At 39.3% G+C, this 14,582-nt stretch overlaps 1 protein-coding gene across 2 annotated transcripts in view; it reads right to left on the reverse strand.

Annotated features, from left to right (window-relative positions):
• Window positions 1-14,582, reverse strand: part of LOC131048442 (DNA repair protein RAD4) — a 200,108-nt gene that overhangs the window by 159,950 nt on the left and 25,576 nt on the right. For both annotated transcript variants that reach the window (XM_057982395.2, XM_057982396.2), the window contains exons 2-3: window positions 6,439-6,513; window positions 6,237-6,358 (exon numbers count right to left, since the gene is read on the reverse strand). In XM_057982395.2, the coding sequence (XP_057838378.2) occupies window positions 6,237-6,358; window positions 6,439-6,513 (197 nt within the window). The remainder of the gene's footprint in view (window positions 1-6,236; window positions 6,359-6,438; window positions 6,514-14,582) is intronic.

A 14,582-nucleotide genomic window follows, 5' to 3' on the forward strand; every position in this document is an offset into this window, starting at 1 on the left:
ATTTGATACAAGGCTTGGAGTGAGGATAGAGGACCCCTCACCTGAAAGGGCCCTTGATGCTTTTAGATTGGGAGAAGATATTACCGATGATGTAAGGCTTCTTGCCTGTGAAGAATTTATGAGATGATAGTTTCATCCATACAAGAGAGTTCCAACAGTTTATACTTAGGAATATTGCAAAAGAAATACAGAGAAGGGAGGCCATATAGCTTGACCATCTTGATGAAGGAGAGAGATTGAGGATAAAGGATGAAATCTTGAAAAATGCCAAGGAGCAGTTGGCAAGTATGACCCTTGAGATAAGGACACAGATAGTTAAGAATAGTGGAATATTACTCTTAGAGGGTTGGGACATCTCCTTTGCCATTGCTTTTGACAACTTGTGGAGACATTATATTGACTTGGAAAATTTGGATCCTGAGCAAGCGTAGAGATTATTTTTTGGAACAATTTTTTATGATCATTTGGATTTTGTTGGCTATATGGTGTTTGTACCCTGTGACACGAAGGCCATCCATGAACCAAGAATTGGATAAGCTCTATGGGAATCTACTCATCAAAAGGGTAGCAAACACATCAGCCACAAAGGCAACAAATATGTTTGTGAATGTTGCCAGATTTGCTCACAAGGTAGCAATGAAGACAAATGAGGAGAACAAGTATCTGAAGGAGAGAGTGAAGCAACTAGAAGCACAATTATACTCGGGACCAGCCTATAAACCTCCATCTTTGCAACAGCAATCTTTTGAAGACACTATGGGACTAAGGAATGACCTAGCTTGGCTAGGATTAAAATCTCAAAAATGAGGAATGAGATTAATCAACTAAATTTTGATACAGCCAGAACAAAGAAGAAGGCAGTCACTAAGATGATAAAGGCACTCCTAGAGTCAAAGTTTGATGCTATCCTAGATCATGCTGATGTAGGATGGGATAAGCATAGGGAGTCATTAGAATTATATCAAATCCCTCTTAGGTGGCAGAAGTTTGTAGCATGTTCTATCTCAATCTTGCAGAGGATGACCAATGCACTTGAGGTCATTTTTATCAGGCCTCTAACTTTACATTTACATGAGTTAATCTTTGACATGATGTCAAAGTTAAACATACTGATTCAAGTCTTCATCACTCACTGGATGAATACAAAAAGGATTAAGTAAGAACTTTCTGGTTTTCAATATTTGGTGACTTGTCATATGCCCACTCTATTTGACAAGGAGAGGGATCCAAAAGGGAAGAAGATTCAAGGCCAAAGTCAAATTGCAAATTTGAGATTAAGACAATTTTATGGCCCATGCTGGTGGACATATTTGCTAATGAAACACAGACCGTGAAGAATCTTGGTACCTACCTGGATGCACTATCAAAGTTTGATAGCGGAATGACAATAGTAGAAATTGCAAGAAGCCTCATAGATGATGAAGACTACCAGAAGCACATCAAACTGATCCAGCAAATCAAGGAGAACGGATTGGGAGCCTTCTAAATCTCTTATTTTCTCTATTTTGATATTTCAAGTTTTTGAAATTTTGAATCAGAAACCAGCTGTTAGTTTCTAGCCACTTTAATGGTGTAGCCAATGGTGTTCACATGATCCTGCCATACAGAAGAATAATCATCTTTGGAAGCAGATGTGAAAGATGTTTTTGGAAATTGAAGGTGGATAGGGTCGACCTTGTATTCGCCAACATGAGAATCAGTGAAATCTAGGGAACCCCAATCATCAGCTAAACATGCATTCACTTTAGATGAAGATAGTTAGTTCAATAGAAGATGTCTTATCAGAAGTAGACTCAGAGCTTTGTGCTTTCAGGAGATCTACCTTAGAAGGATTCACTTTGGGAAAATCTTGTTTCTTAAGTGATTCCTTCTTCGGGAATTCTTCACCCTTCTGACTTTCCTTTATAGGGGACACGACAGAGGCAGAAGTCGTCACTGTGGAGGACAATGTTGGAACATAATTTTGAAACAAAGGTGTAACTGAAATCTGACCCAGTGCCACTACTTGACATAGGTGCACAGCACCAGGGTCAGCCTTGATTGTAACCACTTGATTATTTGCCACAAACTTCACTGAACCATGAAGCATAGAAGAAACAGCTCCTAAAGCATGAAGCCATGGTCTACCCAAGAGGAGATTATAAGATAGAGGACCTGGCATTACATATACCAGAGTTGAAATAGTGACAGGCCCAACCTTCAAAGGCAAGATAACCATTCCCAAAGTACTTTTTCCACTGTTATCGAAACCACGAATAAACAAGGAAGATGCTGCTAGGGAGTTCGGATCAACCTTAATCTTTGGTAATAAATCCACACTGCATACATTAAGTGCGGAACCTGTATCAACAAGAGTTCGTCTAATTCCAATGCCATTAACATGAACGATTATCATTAATGGATCAACCAAGTTCCTCACTTCCAAGGGCGGAAGTTCATGGGGATAGAACGAAATATTTGGTGAGTTTGCACGAATATGATCATCACTGTTGGCATAGGAGAAGAAGGCAATAAGATCTTTTCCAAAGCTTCCTAAAGCATACCTTGATAAATCGGAGCAGTCTGAAGCAAATCCCATAGTGAGATCTTAGCGGGAGTAACACGAAGTTGCTCAATAAGATCATAATCACTAGGTCACTTAGCCACAAAGGTGCTTGAGGAAGACTTGGTTGAGAAGATGGTAAAGAGGTATTCGATTGATCAAAATTTTGCTTATTTTTGTGAGTGTTATAAGTATGGGCTACCATTCTATGAGAAGGAGCCTTACACTGTGTATATCTCGTAAAAAGATCTAGTGAGTCATTTTCAAAAGGAACACTATGAATCGATTTTACCTTCTTTGGAGAAGGACTAGCTATAGTCACATGAATGATTGGTCTCTTAGGCCTTTTAGGGGCAGCAGAGACATAAATGACGTTCACAGACTCATTATGATATGTAGAAGATTTAGATGAAGGAATTTGCTCAACATCGACCTTTGGAAGATCACATATGAGTCGAGACTCATCACTCACTAATGCATCATCTCTAGAAGAGAGTGCACTAGAATGAAGAGATGGTAGAGTATCATTAAGAAAGGTGTCAATGATTCCATCCTCTTGTAACAAAACATCCTCTGAAACAGAAGATATATTAAGAGAGGGATCAAAGGCATAGAGTGACATAGGCAGAGCTAAGTCACCATCACAAGCATGAAAAGAAACATCATTAGCACTTTCAATAAAGCTATAGACTAAGTTAATAAAAGAAGATAACATATGCATTTTGAAATTAATAAACTTAAATTGAACAAAGAATGCATAAATCGGCCGATGAACCATTAAAATGGGGTTTGGGGCAGTGCCCCGAAAAAAAAATTTGGAAGAAAGGGGAAAGATTTAGAATTGTCCATTATTTTTTTGAATAAATGAATGAAGGAATGATAAAGAATGCTTTTGAAAATAATACAAAAGAAGTGTTCACGTCGGATTCACCAAAATGTAGAGGGGATTTGTCACCTCCAAGATGATGAATCTCAGAGGACAACTCGGTCCGTTGCTCCCTCACTCTAACTGGCACTAAGGTGAGCCACAGGATAAAGTTAACAGAGTTAAACAGTTAACTGCAATTCGAGGCTCTTAGACGACTCTGTCAAGCCTCTGCCCAAAGGACGAGCGTGCAAGTTTGGGACACCAACACAACGCACTATCATCCTATACGGACAAGGTATAGAATTTGTACAGAAAGTTCCAAGTGCGGTTATAATGCAATTAAACACGGAAAATAATGAAGCTAAGCTAGTAAATGCGAGATACGAAATAACCATGATAAAATGGAAGGAGAAAAGGGGAGAGAATAGAAAAACAATACGTCCAAGCTATGAAGCCTCCAGCCAGATAAATCTTCTCTAATGCAACCTGCACACAAGCCAGAAAGGAAAAATGTTTGGGGCTGCTTGGGGACTTGCCTCAGTCAAATCCCTGTTTTGGTGTTTCCACCTCCACAGACAGCCAGATAGATAGATAAACTAAATGCAAGATGAGATAAACGATAAATGATAAATGATTTGATGGATAAGGGATGTGATGAATCCCAAGATGCTCAAAGATAGGACAAATAGAATGATGGAAAGATATTACCAACAAGGCTTGAGAAAGCCAAGAGAGTTGCAAGAGATTATTGTGAGAGCTTGAGGGTGTTGTAGCAAAATAGAGACTGTTGTAGCAAGTGAGAGAGATCTAGAGAATAAGAGAAATTGTGTCCAGAATCTAGAGAGCTTGAATGGAGAGAAAAGATAGATTTAAAATGAGAGAAGAGGAGGGAAAGAGAGGGTCGCGGGCCATTTAGAAGATTCTGAGCCATTTCCACTGACATGCACAAGTGACAAGTGGAAAGGCGTGCTCAAAACCGACATTCGAAAATTGAGATGTCGCGGGACTAATGCGCGGTGCGCGAACATCCGCGCGGCGCGCTAGTGTCCAAATGAATCATGCTCGAAAACGACAAGAGACAAGGGAGACATGCGGCTAACATGAAACAGAAGCCGAAGGGTAGCTGCTGAAAAGTGTCTTGAGCATCCTAAGAGGGATAAGGCAGATGCAAGGGCTGAAGTGAGCCTACTCAAGTGCTAGGGGAATGGACACCAAAGTGGTTACCAAAGATGTAGGTCAAATTACAAAGGGGTATGCAATTTTCGACACTGCAGTAGGGTAGTGAGTACGATGACCATTAGGGAGGGTATTAAAATAATATTTTATTTATCCTATGATGGTCATCTTAGTTGTTGTCTTAGTTGTCATCTTAAGTTCGTTTTATTTAGAGTCATCTCCATTTTTAGCATGACTTGTAACTCCTGTTAACAATTGTTTCTTTTTAGAAACATCGTCTTGTAAACTCTATTTAAGTATCCATCGTCTCAATTGAATATCATCAATTATTTGAGCAATTAATTTTTCATGCGGAGTCTGAGCTGAGTCCAAGTCTTGTAACTATGATTAGAACAGTGGTTGTGCATGATGTTCTTGTGGGCTGGAGCTTTTCACATCTATGGTAATTGTGACTATGTTTTTTATACGTAGATCCACCATCTTTTGCTCCAGAGGAATGCAAAAATGCAATTTTTTATTCCATATTAAAAGTCTACTATGTTTGTATTGATGATTGATGGAAGCTACTTGTCAATCAAATAATAATGTGACAATATAAATTTGAAACTAGTTGGAATATGATGTGCATCATTGGAGATCAAGTCCAAAATCTTCTGACATGAATATTATTGATATGTAGTCCATATTCCATATTAAAAGTCTACTATGTTTGTATTGATGATTGATAGAAGCTACTTGTCAATCAAATAATAATGTGACAATATAAATTTGAAACTAGTTGGAATATGATGTGCATCATTGGAGATCAAGTCCAAAATCTTCTGACATGAATATTATTGATATGTAGTCCATAACAGACGTCAGATTATTGATCAACTTCTAAAATTAGCAATTTCATAATAAGTTTTCCTCATTTAAAAAGTCGGACAAAAACTCCAACACAATTTATCCTGATCAGAGCATGCAGATATGAACCGCTGCAGAAAACTCTGATCTAAAGTTTTCCTCCAAGTGCTGAGGAGATAAGGTGCTATTTTCATGTGTTTGAAAAAGTGGATAAAACAATATAGAAAGAAAGCTTATCTCCTTAATATTATTCATGGTGATGAAAATAGCACACCCTTCTCCTCCATAGTTTGACTTTTTCTTTGCCTTGTTTCAAGGATATCTATTTTCACAAAACACTACTTAGTTTTGGATAGCTACGTTCACAAAACACTACTGTCAGTTTTACTCATGAAGTTAGATCCCCCAGGCTTTAATGATGTCATGTACCTGATGCCTGTTGCAGATACAGATATAATTAATTATTTGCATGTGGCAACCAAATCTTTTTGTGGCAGACAGGCCAGAGAACAGGGTTGGGTTTTTCACAACCCAAGCTTTATTCCCTTTACTGCATAATTTTTAGTAGTTTTACTCAATGTCTATACTCATTTTCTCTCTTCTAACAACAATAGCTCAAAATTTATCTAGCATACTGGAGACAATGCAATAAATAAAGCTGGCTCTGTTATTCTAATAGCATTTACTGTTTAGGCACTTAATAGACTATACAAGCTTCTCTGATCAGAAAAATGGCATCATAGCTCAATAAAAAAGGCAGCGCTTTAGAAATGATGACCAGAAAAAATGTCCAGAAAGACTAACCAAACTGTGGGAACCATTATGAATTGATGTGTTTTCTTGCTTCTTTCTTGCCAATGATTGTCGATCCCCAACTCGTTTAAGTAATTTGCCAACATTCTTCCTCGACGCATCCACAAGAGTAGCTATAGGACAAAATTTGTAATGTTCCTTATAAGCAAATCAATCGAATTGTAATTACTTGAGCTCAGGTCAAACAACTCACTATTTTCAGGCTGCCCACAATCAGAAGTTCTGCCTCCATTTGGCTCATGTAGATGTTCCAGTAAATTTTGAAAAGCTGCATAGAACAAGAAACTGAAAATTCAGAACCTGTGAATCAAATGGGAGACAAAAGAAATAAATAACAATATTTTTTTCTTTCTCATGAAACTTTAAAAGCATAGCTACAGATGAGCTTAAAATTTGAGAGAAAACACATGGATCAAGCTTCCATTAAGTTTTATTAGAATTATATAGCAATTTTATGTCCTGGTTATAAATACTACTTGGCAAATTTATCTCATTTTGGTGTCCTGTGAAATGGATAACGTCTTAATTGACTAAATTATTGATGCAGGAGCATGTGGGGCTCATACAATCCTGCACGAACAAAAATATTATGCTATTGATTTTGGTTTCTGTCTGATTTTGGTGCATGTTTGCAGGTCCTGTTTAGTGTGGTTTTCTTTTCTTATGTTTGGATCTTGCCTCTCTGCTGGGCATTGCAGGCTACTGTCTGAATCTTCTTCAAAGATGGAAAACCTGCATGACCTCCTTGCTAAAGGCTTTTCTACCTAGTGCTGGTTGCTTTATTTCCATTACTTCTAACACCTATTCATGGGTTGTGCTCCAAAACACTGTGACAATTCTATTTGACCTAATGTGACCATTGAAATATATATATCTCATCACCTATTTATTTCAGATATGTAGGCAGCAGCTGTCACCTTTGTGCTGGGCATGGGCTGTATGGTCTGCAATCCTGGCGTCAATTTTATATCTGCTGGAGACCTGTTATTATGATTGGCAATTCTTGATTATGTCAAGGATTCTTTATACTATCAGATCATGGACAGTTATCTTGCCTCCTCCGACCCTAACAAAATGGCATTTATCTCAGTTGGCAGCATCAATGGCTGTCAGGCATTACTCTTCTGACTGGGTGATTACCTTAACGCCTGGCTGAGTGCCTATTTTTGGTATTGGTAATCCATTTTTTGACTCTTATTCTTCACGGGACACTGATTCCTGGTGCTGGGCATGGACCTTTATGGCCGCAGCTCTGGCAATAGCCCTAATTTGAGGGTGGTGTTTCATGTCAATTACATCTTCCCCTGCCCTCTGATTGCCATAAAGTTTCCTGTTGTGGACAGTTACACTTCTGCCAAGCAACCAGTATGGGACATGTATATCTAGATTCTATACATGTGTATGAACTGTTAGAGAAAGACAAGGGAGTTGAGAAATCAAAAAACGGGGAAACCAGTAACAGCAGTGCTGGTCTCATGGAATTCTGGTTGACTGCAAGTTAGGTTGTAATTTGAAAATCTGAGTTATGACATTGTACATTGAAATACTAGTTCTAGGCTGGGCGTAAGTATTAGGACACGGAAGTTTTGTTTGGGAATTAGGAAAATGCTGGCCATGTAGAGGATGATGAAGATCTGAGCTACTGAAATAGAAAAGTAATGAATTGCTGTCCTATCACGTTGCAATTTACGAATGTATTCTTATTTTCAGGCCACTGATTGTGAGTCGGTCTCTGTAAAGAGTTGCTTGGTTTGGACCCCTTAACCGGTTTCACGAACTCTGTTTGCATTAAGTGGTATCAAAGCTAGTTAACCTTGTTGGGAATGCTGAAGGAGTTGGTAAGGGCCCTAAAGAGTTTTCTTGTAGGTCCTGCAACTGTGAAGGGCTACAGAGAAGAGATGGCTCTTGGAAATGCTGAGATGGCAGAGACGTTTAAGGTAATGGCACCAAGATTAGAAGTATTGGAAACAGCACAAAGCAGAGGTGTATCTGTTGAGAATGTAAGTGAAGATCAAGAAGGCAAAGAATCAATCGACCAAAGAGGAGAGTATAGGTAAGAGCCTTTCATAAGAGCTATGTCACTCATTGGGAATTGAACACAAATGGAGAGTCTGTGCTACAGTGCGAGTTTGCATGCTAGAAAGCTCATGGATTGGATTGCAGAGATAGAGCAGTACTTCAATTTTGAATCCACTGAAGACCCAAAGAAGGTGAAGCTTGCTAGAACCAAATTGGAGGGTCATACATCCCTTCAGTGGAATCATGTACATCTCGATAGAGAAAAGAGGGGAAAGGAGAAAAATCGAACATTTGATCAAATGGTGGCAAAGCTGAAATAAAATAATTTACTTGCAGATTACCACCTAATTTGCTAAAGCAATTGCGAAAAAAAAAAAAAGCAAAGAAAGCTGAGTGTCAAAGCATATACAGAAGACTTTTGTAGGCTAAACATTCTAGTTGGCCTTCTAGAGGATGATGAGAAAGAAAAACAATTGCAAGGTACATCAATGGGCTCTACACGGCTATCCAAGACAAATTTAGCATAATCAAAGTGAATTAAGTGGAAGAAGCTTATTAATGAGCATAGAGAGCAAAGGAAAAGCTAGTTAGAAAGCAACAAAACAATTCCAGAGGAAAGGGACAATATGGTGAAGATAAAAGATAGAAGAACAGTGAGAAGGAGCCTAGCACATCCCAAAATGAAAATTACAATCCAGACAAATGAGAGAGAGGAAATTCTTTTAGAAGAAGTGGAAACTACAAAAATGAAAGAGGTAGACGATTCGCTTGCTACTAATGTGGAGAAGTTGGCCAGAGAACCTTGGAGTGTCCTCAAGCACAAGATCAAGTGAAGCACAAAACCACATACCACAAGCTGATGAAGAATATGAAGCACCACACCAGTGTGCAAAAGAAACAAAACAAGGGGAATCTCTCATGAAAGGAGTATTACTAAATCAGAGGAGAAAGAACTTGCTCAAAGGAAGAATCTTATCAAGACTATATGCAAGTCCAAGAGAAAATGTTGCGAAGTTGTGGTTGACAATGGAAGCACAGGCAACCTAGTATCTAGTGAGATGGCAGAGAAATTCAACTTGAAAAGAATCTCACAATCCAAGCCCTATGAGGTATCTTGTCTACAAAGAGAACACCAACTTCTGGTAAGTAAGCAATGATTGGTTGACTTTCATATTGGAGTATATCAAGATGAGGCATTATGTGATATTATGCCTAAGGATGTATGTGACATCATGTTGAGTAGACCATGGCAGTATGACAGGAAGGCCATGCATGAAGGAAGAACACCCACACCATCACCAAGGATAGAAAATAAACAAACATTGAATTCATTGAAGGAGGGAAGAAGTGGACAGCAATCCAAAGATATGTTTAATTTCAGGAAAATAGTTTCTAAATGATGTAAATGAGGAAAGAATGTATTATGCTCTTATTCATGGACCTGCAAAAATTGACATAGCAAGCATAGAAGATGAAATTTTACTGTAAGTGCAAAAATTGTTAGAAGAATGTGCAGAAATTCAACCACAGCTTTTGTCAGATGGGCTACCACCCATAAAAAGCATTAGCCATCACATGGACTTGATCCTGCGAGCAAGCCTACCAAAGAAGGGGGCACACAAAATGACACTGGTAGAGAATGAAGAGGTGAAGAGGCAAGTCCAAGAGCTGTTGGGTAAAGATTTGATACGAGAAAGCTTGAGTCCTTGTGTTGTTCCAGCAATATTGGCACCTAAAAAGGATGGTGAGTATCACATGCAAGGATTCATGAACCATTAATAAGATAATAGTAAAGTACTCTTTTTCATTACTCCAAATGGATATTACTTGAGTGATGCTATGTACTTCACAAAGATTTACTAAGAGTGGTTATCACGAAATTCAAATCCATGAGGGAGATGAATGCAAAACCACATTCAAGACCAAGGATAGGTTGTATGAGTGATTATTATGCCATTTAGATTCACCAATGCACCAAGCACCTTCATACAATTGATGAATTAGGTATTGAATCCTTTACTTGGAAAAAATTACACAGTCAAAACCAGAAGCTATGTATATAGACTCTGGAAATTATATGTCTGCAAATTTGTGATTGTGTATTTAAATGATATCTTGATTTTCACCAAGACAAAAGAAGAGTTTGGAGCATTTACAATTAATTTTACAAAGATTGAAAAAAGATTTGTTGATTCATCTGAAAAAGTGCAGTTTAGTGAAAAGGGAACTTGTGTATTTAGGATTTCTCAATTCACAAGGAAATCTAAGGATGGATCCTGAAAAAGTAAAAGCCATCACCTAAAAGTACATTTGAGGCAAGGAGTTTTCATGGCCTATAGGAGATTTATTTGAAACTTCACCATTTTTTGTGCACAGACCATGAAAGGTGGTAGGCTAATTTCCAATGCACAATAACAACAGAAAGGAGTTTTCCAATTTTGAAGGAAAAAGTAACTATACAAACTATCTTAGCATTACCAGATAGTGACAAAGTGTTTTAGGAAGATTGAGATGCAACTGACCACTGATTGGAGGAGTCTTGAGTCAAGAAAAAAAACCCACTGCTTACTTTTGTGAGAAGTTAAATGAAGCTAAAAAGAACTACTCTATCTATAGTTGGGAGTTTTATGCCATCATCCAAGCACTTACAAAGTGGAGACACTATTTGTTACCAAAGGAGTTTGTCTTATACACGAATCATCAAGAACTACAATAAATAAATAATCAAGGTAAAATCAATCAAAGGCACATGAAATGTATCGAACTGTAAAGTTATTCATTTGTTTTGAAGCATAGGAGGGGTAAATCAAACCAAGTAGTGGATGCACCAAGTAGAAAATGTTTATTGTTGATCACAATGAGAATAGAGGTTATTGATTTTGATTCCATGAATGAGTTGTTTGAGATAATGCAGATTTCAAAGAGGCTTGGGCTGCATGCAAGAGCCCAATGGAGCAAAACAGAACACTGTGGTTGGTTTACTTCATTCAAAAGGGTTTATCATTCAAAGGAAAATGCTTGTGTATACCTCAAAAATCTACAAGGGAGAAGCCTAGTGAAGATTTAGCTAGACACTTTGAAGTAAACAAAACGCTTGCACAACTGAGTAAACATTATTATTGGCCAAAGATGAGTAAGGATGTGAGACATATGGTGCAACACTGCACAATTTGTCAACATACCAAAGGAGCCAAAACACTGGTTTATATTGTTAGAAGTGTACCTATGATAAAATTCTACAATAACAACAGTTACAATTAGGGAACAGTAGTCAATCTTCTACAAATATACGGTAACAATAGTTCCAGTTACGGTACAATAGTCAATCTTCTACAACAACAGCAATTCCAATTAGGGCACAACATCAGCAAACAATGACTGAGGTTTAGTTCCAGTTAGGGCACTAGATTTACTAAGATAAATTAGAATAAAGTTTCTCAGTTCTAGTTTAAGTGCTAAGCTCTTGGAAGTCCTATTTTCAGTTTAAGTATGAGTTAGGGCATAGATTCCTTGACAAGCTTAACTATCTCTTGAAGCACACTACTTCTTCCCTTCATGCAAATCTCTATTCCAAGTATGAGATTTGCTTCTATTAACCCTAAAGTATGCATGTCTCATATCTATAAAAGAAAGGGCTAAGGTACAAAAAAAGTTACTTTTTTTTTGTAATAAAAACCAATAGAACACAAAATGTTATTATTTTAGCTATCAAGATATCAATTACAAAATGGATCATCACCTTATATAGAGAGTGGAGGATGAAACTGTTGTTATTTTATGACACCCTCGGTCCATCAGTAAGAATCGATCAGAGATACGATCCATGGACCAGCGCTGCCCTAGTTGATCAAAAAGAAAGTAGAAGAATCATGAAGTGTGAGGTCTTGCCTTGTCCGGAGGAAGTTCCTCCCTTGGCCCTTTCTTCCTTCCCCGGAACTCCGGAACCCCGAGGTTCCGAAGTCCTTTCTCTTTGCCTTCTCTCGTTTTCCTTCTCCAGAACTCCGGAACCCCAAGGTTCCAAAGTTCCTTTCTCTTCTTCTTCCCTTGCCTTCCCGGAACCCCGAGGTTCCGAAGTCCTGCCATTTCCTTGCCTCCTCCTCAGTTCTTCGAAACCCCAGAACCCCGAGGTCCCGAAGTTCCTTTCCCTTGCCTTCTCCAGAACCCCAAGGTTCCGAAGTTCCCTCCTAGCCTTTCTTCCTTTCATTCTCCGGAACTCCGGAACCTCGAGGTTCCGAAGTTCTCTTCCTTTGCTTCCCGGAACTCCGGAACCCAGAGGTTTCAAAGTTCCTTCCTTAGCACTTTTTTCAGTTCTCCGGAACCCCAAGGTTCTGAAGTTCTTTCCTTGTCTTCCCCACTTCGGGAACCCGAGTTTCCGAAGTCCCCAGGCTTCTTTCCAACTGGCAACACTTCCAGATGGCGTGATCAACACTAAAAGGTTTAAATGCTCCGACAACTTTTGTGACTTATGCACCTTCTTTTGTGGAGCCACAGGGGTGCATTTAATGTTTTTGGCAAGATTTCCATCAAGAGAGGTACGGGGCCATGCTTGTTGTGGTGACTTATGTCATGTCTGCATACTCTGACTTTGGAAGGTCAGTCAATCCACCCTTCTCAGGTTTGCCTTATCAGGGTATGGCTAGGTTGCTTGCATGTACAGAAGTCAAGTGCATGCACTTCCCTGAACTCCCAGACTGACATACAAGGGTCAGGATCACTCTTGTAACCATTTTTCGGCTGATAAGCCTCGTTGTAAAGGGTTCTCTCCTTGCTGGCTTGAGCTATTCTATGCTCTTTCACTTCTCTTGTATTTATCTTGCATTTATGCAACTGTAAGTTTGGCCATTGGCCTTATAATGAATTGAAAATCACCATTTTTTCCTTCCTTCAAACTTATGTATGATGTGTATGTTTCCTTACCTTCATCATAGGTGTATGTTTTGTGGCTCTTCTCTCGTATATGATGTGTTAACTTATTTCTGAGTGTGACTTGTGGGAAACCTTCTCCCCTCTTGACATTCAGCGAATTCTAACTTCCATACATGCATTGGGGTCACGCATACAACTGAAGTTTGTGCATCTCCTGGGTGATTCAGTTGATTCTTTGTGTCATTTTGGGTAGGGAGAGGAACAATCTCTTCTTGTTGCATCACCTCCTTTTATTTCAAGCAATTTTCTCTTCCCTTTACCTCTGCAAGTTGTTAGGATAGGCTTAGGAGTAAGTTTTGAAGTATTGACTTGGTTCAACAGTTGCACCTGGATTGAGAAGGAAGTCGGCCTTCTCCGGAGATTCAACCCACTTGCCCAAGGTCCCTCACTTCGGGGTTGTTTCCATGTTATACAAGGTTGCTGAGTTGATAGCTCAGCAAGGGTGCAAGCTTTTGTGATAACAATTTTTGGCACGCCCGGTGGGACTTAGTTCGACATACATGCTAAGAATTCAATGCTAATTCTTAGTGTTTCAGCCTTTAGAGGCAATCACCTTTCAAGCACTCGGCAACTCTGCTCAAGGTCTAGTTCTTGTTCACATGAAGTTCATAACTCTGGGAGCCCGGAACCCCCAGGTTCCCAAGTCATTGCAACTCTCACAACTCCGGAAGTCCGAAACCCCCAGGTTCAGAAGTTCGCTACTTCGGAGGTCCGGAACCCCCAGTTTCAAAAGTTCGCTACTCCAGAGGTCCGGAACCCCCAGGTTCCGAAGTGCTTAAGCCCGAAACCCTGGAACCCCGAGGTTTCGAGGTCTCTGCTCAACAGGGCCACTACTTGCTCATAACTTGTTGCAGCTCTGGATTTCATGCCCAAAATTCATATAAGGGCATCTTCTAGAGGTAGTTTCCAATTCGAAGAACTCTCATCTTCAAGCTCTAGAAGGCGGAGAGGTAGACCTTCATAATCACCAGTTAGGGAGGTTAGGGTTGTAAGCACTCCATCTCCCAGGTCTCATTCTACCCCTCCATTTACAAGATCATTACTGTCAAGGGCTCCCACCACTCATATCAATAGACCATTGTTACACATGGCAAGAAATCAAGTTTTTGTTACCTTCAATGGGGGGAGTCCCCTTATTTTGACTCAATGGAATGACATACCAGTGGTTGCATTGAAGAGTATACCATACTTCACTAGTGAAACAGCTACTACCCCCATTGAACACATTCAGGACATTGCAAACATCTGCTCCATCCATAATATCACTCGGGGTGATGTTGCTGTCAGACTCAGCCACATCTTTGAAAGGTAAAGCTTTGCAGTGGTATAGAGGCTTTTCGTCTAGCTCCATTCACAATTAAGACGAATTGGGGGAGAGGTTGTGCAACCACT

Source organism: Cryptomeria japonica, chromosome 8, assembly GCF_030272615.1.
Source record: "Cryptomeria japonica chromosome 8, Sugi_1.0, whole genome shotgun sequence".
NCBI classification, from domain to species: Eukaryota; Viridiplantae; Streptophyta; class Pinopsida; order Cupressales; family Cupressaceae; genus Cryptomeria; species Cryptomeria japonica.